Below are 10,906 nucleotides of genomic sequence, written 5' to 3'. Positions count from 1 at the left end.
TGATTCTGTGTGAGTTTCACCACTTCCTGCAACTCCTAAAATCATACAAAGAATTGTATGTATGTGTTTATATGCATTTTTCCTTAATTGAAAAAAGATGCTAGAAAGCACAGAATAACAAAGAAATACCTATGTTCATGCTGCTTAAAATTAATGCTATTTAATGACGTTTGCATTCTGTTTTTTTTTTAAGTACAAAGCAAGTAAAATATTACAGTTATATGAGCCTTGTGGGTCTTCCCAGAGCGCAGCACGTAGGACAGACACTTAATACATATTTGGTGAGTCAGAAAAGGTGCAGGCAACACAGTGACTACCAGCCATGTCTGTTACGGCAATTTTAATACGGCTGCTCATTTCTCGAGGGCGCTGCCTGAATCTTTCCCCATACAGGTGCTCCCCAACCTCCTCCACCAACCTTCACGTTCTGATATTTTATTTTACACTCCTGAGGCTGCAGAGCCGCAGGGAAGTCAAATCACAGGACACAGAACGTAGGAGAGATGTAGGGGCCTGTAGGAGCAGTGAAGGTTTCAACCAAGGGACTCAACTTCTCTCTATTCTCTTCCCAAGCCTTATATCACCTCTGGCTCTCAGGCCCTCTAATACTATGTGGAAGGCATCTCTCAGCTGAAACTTGCAGAAAAAATAGAAGGTCTTGTACCATCCTTTAGATGGTGGCAGAACTGGGGGGCTTTTCTGTCATCAACACATATTTGGAGGTTTGGATATGGGAGTGTACATGGCAGTTCCAACTGTACACCAATATCCCCCTCCCCGCCCTGGTCTCTGGCATCCCAGAAAGATGAACAGTCCACTACCATGGCAGTTGTAGTGGTTAGCAGGGGAACTTTTTCTTGTACATACTTTGAAGGGAGGCTACTCTACAGGTATGACTTAGGTTTGTCTATCGTCAGGCTACATAGAAGTGTTCCACCAGCAAAGACTATGACTATGTCTGCCGAGGTGAAGGATTTATAAAAGAAATGAAAAACTAAAATAATAAAATAAAATACAGAACGCAGGGGTGATACTGTTGCCTCTTTATTACAATGAGACATAAAAACAGTGTGGTTGGAAAAGACTGGAAGGAAACCCAAAGACATAAAATAATTACTGTGCTGCAGAGCAATGGGTATTATGGGCGAATGCTTCAGACTCGATTTCTTAGAATCTTTTCCAGCTTAAGCGGCAATGAATCAAAAACAACAAGCTTTCATCTCCAAACAGGCCTTCTCGCAAGAGCTCAGAAACAAAACTCTCTTGGTCGTGTCTAGACCGTTGAGAAAATAAGATTCTCATCCGTCCCCTTCTTAGACGGAGATCAGAAAATTCATAGGCTGCCACTAGCTCAGCCAAAACCTAGCTATGAGCCTTCAGAAGTCATTAAACTGGATGACCGCCTCTCCCCTCCCCCAACCCTGCTCCTTGGTCTTTGAAACAGGGTTTCCAGTACTCTAGATTAACAAACTCCCTACTTAGCTAAAGAGGAGCCTTGGATGCTCCTGCAAAGCTCTAGCTCCACCTCCACCCATCACCTGAGTTCTGGGATTACAGCTGTGCACCACCACACCGGGTATATGCTGTGCTGGGAGTCAAACACAGGGCTCCATGCATGCCAGGCAAGCATCCTGCCTCGGGGTCCTTTGTTTTTCTCCACGTGTATGTGTGTGTGTTTAATAAACACATGTGTAGCATGTGGACACATGTAGAGGCCAAAAGTAGATGTAGGGATATCTTGCTTAGTCACTGCTCTCCCTTAATTTTTGAGACATGGTCTTTCACTGAGCTTGGAGGCTTCATGCTTCAGCTAAACTGGCCAGCCAGCGAGCCCCTGGGATCTGCTCCCTCCCCAGTGCTGCCATAAGCTAGCTTATATATGGGTGCTGGAGATTTGATGTCTACATGACAAGCACCATATTCACTAGGTCATCTCCCAGGCCCCCCCTCTCTATAGAAGTTTAAGACAGAAATCTCAAACTCTCTTTGGGTGTTCTAGAAGGTACCCTACAACACGATGTATAATTGTGAAGTACTATGAGTGAATGTTTAATACACACCAGAATTCTAAACACCCAAGCCATCATGGATTCCCTTCAGAGCACCTGTCTCCTTGACTGCCATGCTTGCTCCGTGCCTACAGTAGGGTAGATGCTCTGTCCTCAGGGGCAGGAGACAGTGGAGAGGGACCAGATAGAACTCCCAGTGAGCAAGATGGCAGTCACACGGCCACGAGTATTTTAGGTCAGAAAAGAAATTGTTATTAAAAATGTTTTTTTTTCTTTTGTGGCTCATAAACAACTATTCAAAAGTACTTGGAAGGCTGGCAAGACGCTCAGTGGGTAAGGACACTTGCCGCCATACCTGACAGCCTGAGTTTGGTTTCCAGGATCCACATAGGTGGAAGGAGAGAAGTGATTTCTGAAAATTGCCTTCCAACCTCTACAGACACATGTGCACATACAGAAATAAAGAAATAACTGTAGGGTGTGGATTAAAAAGTAAAACCGAAAAGGCCTTGAATGATGACAGTCTTTTTTCTCAAGGCAGGAACCCAGAAGTGAAGACCAAGTCCATGTCATATACAGAGAAAGGTCCCTGGCTTGTCAAAGTCAGCACCATTATTTTAGGAAAGGACCATGAATTCTGCTTGTCTTGATTTAACTGTCAAAAAAATATGTAAAAAAAAATTCTAATAGGATGACCAATAAGCTATTAGCAGTGCCAAAATAAATTCTGAACTACAAAATTCAGAACATGATTTGCTTGCTATTATTATAGAATGAGTTTGCAGGGCTGAGATGTTTATTTTTAATACCGTTGGCATTTACCCTTTAACCTCTTATTTGCTCTGTAAATGTCAAGTCCAAGCAAAGTGGGAAATAAAAATATCAGGGTCTGGGGACGTGGTTCAGTGCCACAGTTCTTGTCTTGCCTATACAAAGCCGGGACAGAGTCTTAGCACTACAAAAATAATCAATTGAAAATAAAATAAGCCACACCTTTTATCTTTCGACACACACCTTTTATTCCAGCACTTGGGAGGTAGAGACAGGTGGATCCCTGATCCAGGCCAGCCTGGTCTACAGAGTGAGTTCTGGGATAGCAAGGACTGCTCAGAGAAACCCTAACTCAAAAAAGCAAAACAAAAACCAAAAACTAACAAAACCACACACACACAAAATCCAAACCCCAAAACAAAGCAAAAAAAAAATACTATTGAGACCATTTTAATTACATAAGGGTAAAAACACAAGTTGCTGTATCTTTGATATATACACACATATGCAAATAATGGGGCTAGGAAGATGGCTCAGCAGTTGGAGCACTGGTTGTTCTTGCAAAGGACCCAGGTTTGATTCTCAGCATCCATACAGTATGGACCACAGGCATCTGTAACTCTAGTTCCAAGGGATTAACATACCCTCTGCTTGTATCCTCAGGCCCAGGCATGTACATGGTCATGTATACGGTACACAGACATACAAGCACATGTGATTCAATTTTTATATCACTTTTAACATAAATTTTATAGAAACATAAATATAAATCTTAAATATAAAAAATATATATCAAAAGCAAATTACTCAAATTTCGAACCTGGAAAAGCATGACTGTATGCACCTACATATCCCACTGTGCGGTTCAGAGCATCTTATGGTTGTCTAAAGGTTTCAAAATATTTCTGCATATTATAGCCAAATGTGGCACATGTCTGTAATGCCAGCAGTTGGGAGGCTGAGGCAGGAGGACTATAAGTTAGAGGCCAGCCTAGGTGGGCTGTCTTAAAATTGCATTTAAGCCTGGGTGTGTTGGAGATGAACAGGGATGATGGCGAAAAGCTTTCACGTGTTCTTTCCAAGCAGTGGGACCCAAGTCCCCTCTCACCAGCAGACGAGAAGCGCTCTTCCACGTAGTCTAAGGTGACTTCACGACACACCAGAGGCCGAGAGTGGAATCTGTGGCCACCAAAAAACGCTCGCTGGTGCTTGCTCTCTAGCTTTACCGATAACTCTGGCGATAGCCCTCGAGTTCCTGCACTGCGGAAAGAGAGGCTGCCATGCAGCCTTGGGTCCCGGAGCATTTCACTGAAACAGGGTATGAAGGGGTAACAAGGGAAGCTGAAGGCATGGCCTAGCCACTCGAGAGCCAACTTCACTCAGGTTCCGACAGCTCCAATTAGCGCAGCTGTATAGAAGCCTTCCCTTGCCTAAGCTGCCAAATTCCACAGGTACAAAATACCCGGCAACCGCCTTCCCTGGCAAGGCCGTAGGAGAAGACGTAGATGTAGCAATGAACACTGACATCATTACTGGGTACGCAGCTGCCGTTTAAACCCTGTGGCTAGCAAGTAGAGGGGAGGAAGTATTGTGGTTCACGGACACATACTGAGCTCGTAGTGGCTCCGAGCAGATGAACCACAGATGAGTGTGTTTGGCCTGTCAGAGACATCAGGATACATAAAAACGAGCAGTCCAGCACAGGCTCTAGACTGCATGCGCGTCTACAAGAGAACCCGGTAATAGGGTCAGTGTAATAACCATGGCCGTTCCTCTTTGGATGGGACGTGTATTTCTTGTTTACTCTCCACTGAAGTTTCCACCCGTGGAATCCTCAGCAGAGATGGGGGTGGGACGACTTTCACCTTCCCATGCCTCCTCTCTATCCAGTGCCTGATGGGCTTCTCTTCCAAGAGAGGAAGCCCTGGGCTGGCCCACCACACTGCACCCCAAGGCAGCAGTATTCTGAACTAGCTTTTCCTTAACCTTCCCTCGGCCATCAAGTCTAACCCTCTCCAGTTTAGCTGGATTGTGTTGTTCTGGCCAGGGGACTTCTAAAATCTGATAATCAATAAATGAACTAAATTGACTTCCCAGAAAACATTCCAAATGCATTCCAGACTTACTAAATACATACCAGTCCCCACCCGACGAAACATATCTTCCCCTTGATCAACTGTCTACCAGATCCCTAAGTTATAAATCGGTTCTGTAGCCAGATGTGGTGGTGCACGCCTTTGATCCCAGAACTTGGGAGGCAGGGCAGGTAAATCTTTGGATTCACGGCCAGCCTGATCTACAAAGTGGGTTCCAGGACAGCCAGTGCTGCACAGAGAAACCCCGTCTCAAATGAATGAATGAATGAATGAATCGGTGTTGTGTGTGTGGGTACTATACCTGCTAGCAACTCAGGAATAATACACAGTAAAGAAAAAGGAATATAGCTCAGACATTTTCAAAGGCAATGGCCAAGTCAGGTTTACTCAATCATCTCTGCATAGTTTGTTCACGAAAACCCTATCAATCACACTCTCCAGGGCCAAGACAGAGAACAGACCCACATACATAGGTTTTAGTCCATCATACAGTAAACAGACCATGGCCACCAATACCTTGTCATGGACCCTAAAGCCAGAGTCTATGAAGGAAGTTTTAGCCAACAGGGCATTTCTGCTCTCTTCTAAACAACATTTCTTCATTTATAATGATGTACATACAGAGTTCACACACACACACACACACACACACACACACACACCTCTTCAAGCCTCCTAATTGAAAAGGTAATAACTATGGCCTGGTAATATATTCTGGGTTTTCCAAGATGATCTAGTATCCCATAGTTAATGAATATGAGGGAGAAGTGAACGATACAATTGTGTTCACAAGTATGAAGTGGCAATTTTCATCATGAGTCACAGCTGAGTAAGTCAGTTGGTATAGATGAAGAGTCTAATAATATGCTCCCAGACCTTCCTGAAAAGCACCCTCTCTCTCTCTCTCTCTCTCTCTCTCTCTCTCTCTCTCTCTCTCTCTCTCTCATACACACACACACACACACACACACACAATTAGTTACTTTTTCTATTGTGACAAACATTCCTGACAAAAGGAACTGGTGGAAGGGCTTGTCTGAGCGGATGGAGGGGATACAGTCCGATCAAGGGGGAAGAGGCATGGCGGCCAATGCCAGAGGCAGCCGTCACGCCGTTCCAGCAAGCAGGAAGCAGGGAGAGACAACTGCTGGAACTCAGCTCCCAGTTTCCTTTGTATTCAAGCCCAGCCCCAGGAACGGTGCCACCCTGTGGGTCTTGCAGCCTCTACAAATCTAAGCTAGAAACTCTCAGCTATGCCCAAAGGTTTCGTTCTGTGATGATTCTAAATCCTATTAGCTTGCCAATCAAGAACAACCATCACACAAGCACACAGAGAGTTCACAGTGCAGGTGTTCTTCCTCCAGCCTGGCCAAGGGCCTGTGCTCTGTGCTAATTCTTGGCCACACCTACCGAGGGTAATGGCCCATCCCTTCCTGTCCTTAAACAGCTGAAGGATTCAACTGGGCAGGCCCAGACAGATGCATAACACAGAAGTTCCATTCAGCGAGAGACTTCTTACAGAAACATTGAGCATTCTCACAGGACTATCTGAGTTGTGGGTACCTGTCCTAAGGTGACTTCACACAGCTGATAAACCCACTCAAACTTCCAAGTCATGGAAGAAACTCGTTTCCTTTAATTTTGCCCAAATGACTCTAGATACTAGAGTTCTTTCTGTCCATGGCACATCTATTTAAGGATAGCCAGCTGTTTCAACTTTTCCGGGCAGTAAATTGTGGCCCGGGCAACCATATCTGATGCACAGATAGCTTCCTAGTGGCCCACAACATGCCCATCTGTGCTGTTGGCAGGGAACCCAGGAGGAGTTGACTACACCCTGTCTACCCTGATAAATCAACCAAGAAAGGGACTCTAAGACACACCTCCACATCTGATGGACCAAATAAACTACCCCAACTGCAAGGAGCCAAATTGAGCGTGTTTTCCCACATCTCTGGAAAAGGCATCACAGGCTAATTTCGGGTCTACGCAGCCAAAAAAAAGTGAGTTTAACAAAGGATTTTTCTCAAGGTAGCACTTAAGCAATTACATACAGTAAAATTCTTTAAGTCCTTGGCCATAAACACATTGATTTTGGGTTTTTTTTAGAAATATTGAACCACGGAAAGTAATTACAGCAATTCTTAGGCATCAGGACTATCACTGTTCAAGTTCAAGCGGTCAGAGGCCGGAGAAACTCCACCCATGAGGCACACCATGAGGGTGGACTGACTTCTGAAACCTCGAAACTGGCGGGGGAAGCTTATTTATAAATGAAGTATTCTCTCTCGGGGGCAAAGGTGACATAATTTTGAACTATGTGGAAAGTAAAAGCTTGGGGCCAGGATGCCCTTTAAAGGTTTTGTTTGTTTTTAAAATCATTCTTTTGAATAAACAGCGCGGGGGGCAAGGACTGTTTGTGAACTGAATGTGGGTTCTACCCAGTCTGCGCCAGGATGCTTGGCGCTGGGGATCTGGGATACAGATTTCTCAAGCCAGCGCTATGCTAGGCATCTTTTTTAGTAAGCTTCACCCTCACCGCCAGTAAACAACGAGAAAGCCAGGAGGACAAGCTCCTCCACCACAAAGCAAGTGTGGAAACTTTGAAGCCTTCTAGAACTTTTTAAAAGTTTTTCTTTCTTTCTTTCTTTCTTTCTTTCTTTCTTTCTTTCTTTCTTTCTTTCTTTAAGTTTTTAAAGTTTTTCCCCCCTCCTTTCGGTCCGGGTGGCTGGCAATCTCTCTAAAATTCAATCTTTGTTTTTGTCCTTCAGTAGGAAAGCCACACCACGGGAAAGCCCAGGGGATGTGGCTAAGGTTATTTGGGACTGAGAGAGGAGGGTGGCTGGGCTAGGGACTTAGTCTCAAATGAGTTACAGTGAGGCTGTCCATCCCAGACACTCCCCCAAGTACCAAGTGGGAAAGAACAAAACCTGGAACGCTCTCAGAGAGGGTGGCGGTCCTCTCGAGCTGGGGACCGGGTGGGGCCCTCCTCAGGAGGTGTTTACCCCACACAGGGACCCTACAGGCCTGGGCTCCCGGCCAGTTTGGCTGCCGCTGCGCGCTGTCGTCACAGAGTCCCTGCAGCCCGGGCCACCGCCAGGTGCTCCGTAGTACCTGGCGCCCCTGCCTGCCTTTGTGCAGCGCTCGGCCATCACCAGCGCAGGCGAGGCTGCCCAGGTCCTCCCCAATGCCAGGAGAACAACTGCGGGATCAGCCTGCCAGGGAACTCACGCCGGTGCCTGCCCAGGGGAGAGGACCCGAGGGACACAGGCGTGCCCCTCACCTTCTCTAGAGGAGAAAAAAGTCTCCGGTCCCACGGCTGTGCCGGTGAAAACAGACGTGCCCACTCTCAAGCTTCAGACAGCTGGCAGCCACAACAACATTGCCACCAAAAGTTTCGCGGCGCAGAAAGTCACTCCAGAGAGTTTTTCTTGTCTCTCCTCTGTCCCTCTTCCCGGTTAAGACCCGGTTTACAGCAAACAGCAGGAAATCAGCGCTCCAGAAGTGCACACTCCCGCGTCCACCTTCTCCACCCCCTGGCCTGGGCAGCTTGCCCAAGGTAGGTGCCCGCTCCGGGGCTTCCTGCCCCATCCCAGGGTCAGGCGTCCTGGGACGCGGCGCAGCCAACTCACCATGGTGACTCCCGCCGCGGTCGCGCCTCCGCCGGGTCCCGCTGCCTAGGTACTGAGGCTGGAACGCGGTCTCCTGGGCGAACTTCAAAAGTTGGTTCCCTTCGCCAAAAAACAAGCTCCCGACACCCAAGCACTCACAGGAGCCAATGGAAATCCAAAAGGGACTCCATCCAGGCGGGATCTGAAACGCTAGGTGAAGGCAAAACTTAGCAGACCCGGTGCACACTCGGACCTGGCGATCCCCAACTGTCTAGAGATGCACCCTGATGCGCTCTGCGGGATTGCTTGTCCAACTGCTTTGCCTGGACCCGCTTTCTCTTAACACTTAATCCGAACTCTTCTCTGGCTCAAGCTGGGCTCGGGCCGGGCAATCTGTCCATAAATGGAGAATTCAGCACAGGCCTGACCAATCAGAATTTGTTTTCGCAGCGTCACTCCTCAGGGAAGCCGAGGTAGCCAACAAGCGTGAACTACAAGGGTTTACAAAGGCCTCTGGATCCTGTAGTCCTGCGGCCTCGCTACCCCGCAGAGCACGCCGCTGTTCTAGCCGTCCCCAGGGATCCACCCCCAAACCGAAGGGATGAAAACACTTGGGGAGGTTAGGAAACCGCGCTCCTGTCGCTTCTCTTTACGGAGAAACTTAGCATCGACTTAGCTCCCACTCACAAGTCGCATAATTTTCCTAGATTCTTTTTTTAAAGAAATATTTTTATCTGCATAAAAGATCGCAAAGTCTCAGCTCAAAGGAAATCCTTTTTTCTTTTCTTCTCTCTGTCTTTCTCTCTTTCTGTTGGATTGTGAGGGAAGTTGAAAATACTTCCTCCACCCGTCTTTTATACCTGAATTAATTTCCTTGGGAAGGGAGAGAGAGGGAGGGAGGGAGGGAGAGAGAGAGAGAGAGAGAGAGAGAGAGAGAGAGAGAGAGAGAGAGAGAGAGAGAGAGAGAGAAGAAGAAGAAGAAGAAGGAGGAGGAGGAGGAGGAGGAGAAGGAGAAAAAGGAGGAGGAGAAGGAAGAAGAAGAAGGAGGAAAGAAAGAATGAAGGAAGAAGAAGAAGAAGAAGAAGAAGAAGAAGAAGAAGAAGAAGAAGAAGAAGAAGAAGAAGAAGAAGAAGAAGAAGAAGAAGAAAGAGAGACAGAGAGAGACAGAGACCTTGGTCCTCTGTGATGTCCAGTTTCAGGAAACCAGGTAGCCTAGGAGAGAGGGGACCGCAGATTCCTAAACAGTATTAGGGAGTCTGACTCCTGGTGAAGGAAAGACTGAGGAAGTAAACTCGCGGGGCTGCGCTCCCAGGGTCTGAGGAAGAAGAGTTCAGGAAGAAAAGTTCCAGAGCACAGAAAATCTTGAGATTCGGTCATCCCCATTCACGGGAATCTAGGATCCTAGAGTTGCAACGGATAGTAAAAAAAATCAAATCGTCTTGGCTAGGACGAGTTTTGCTCTTTGTTTTATTGTGGTGCATACCTACAGAGGACTATGGCCAAACCAGGAAAAGGAGCGAATGCTGATACACCCTGCAACAGAGAAGGACCCAGGAAACCTAATTATGTGAAAGAGGTTGAGGTCAAAGTTCAGGGCGAACAATTCCGTGTGTTACAGTGGTGGGTAGGGAATGCTGCAGAGAGTGGTAGATCTTGGTTGGCTGCTTGGGGCAGGTGTGGTGTGTAGAGGGACAGCTGATGGAACAATGGGCCTTTGTCTTGGGGGGGGCAGTCCAAGGATGTCCCCTGGGTACTGATGTTGGTAGTAAAGCTGACTATACCCAAAACTGCTGAATTGTGCGTTTTATAGTAAGAATCTTCTGAATTACATCAATTTTTTTAAAGATTTGTTTGTTTGTTTATTTATTTATTTATTTATTTATTTATTATATGTAAGTACACTGTAGCTGTCTTCAGACACACCAGAAGAGGGCATCAGATCTCATTACAGGTGGTTGTGAGCCACCATGTGGTTGGTTGCTGGGATTTGAACTTTGGACCTTTGGAAGAGCAGTCGGGTGCTCTTACCCACTGAGCCATCTCACCAGCCCTACATCAACTTTTTAAAGGAGCGAGAGGCACATACACGCCTCTGAGCATGCGTGCAGATGCAGTTCAGAGGACGACTTGTGGGAGCTGGTTCTCCCTCCACCATGTTGGTTTCCCGGGTTGAACTCAGGTGGTTAGGTTTGGCCGCAAGTGCCATTATCCACCGAGCCATCTCATACCAATTTGAAAGGAAATCATGTTTGAATTTTTGTGACTATTCCCCGTCCGGGCAGCAAAGAACTGAATTCCTTCCACAGGAGATAGGCCAGACACAAGACGCACAACCGAGACACACCTTGCTGACTTTATGGTCTGGCAGGAAGACAACAAGAAATGGTTGGGGGTGGCTCACCTGGAGCTGGTGAGCCTA

At 46.8% G+C, this 10,906-nt stretch overlaps 1 protein-coding gene across 1 annotated transcript in view; it reads right to left on the bottom strand.

The window, feature by feature from the left end:
* Positions 1–9,350, bottom strand: part of Myo1e (myosin IE) — a 196,746-nt gene extending 187,396 nt beyond the window's left edge. Inside the window, exon 1 of the mRNA XM_021171412.3 lies at positions 8,509–9,350. Within this exon, the coding sequence (XP_021027071.1) occupies positions 8,509–8,511 (3 nt within the window). The 5' untranslated portion in view covers positions 8,512–9,350. The remainder of the gene's footprint in view (positions 1–8,508) is intronic.
* Between the last annotated feature and the right edge of the window lie 1,556 nt (positions 9,351–10,906).

The sequence above is a fragment of the Mus caroli genome, unplaced genomic scaffold, assembly GCF_978045245.1.
Source record: "Mus caroli unplaced genomic scaffold, Mus_caroli_1 scaffold_11, whole genome shotgun sequence".
NCBI classification, from domain to species: Eukaryota; Metazoa; Chordata; class Mammalia; order Rodentia; family Muridae; genus Mus; species Mus caroli.
Note: the sequence above shows the minus strand (reverse complement) of the source record. Positions and strands in the feature narration are given on the sequence as shown.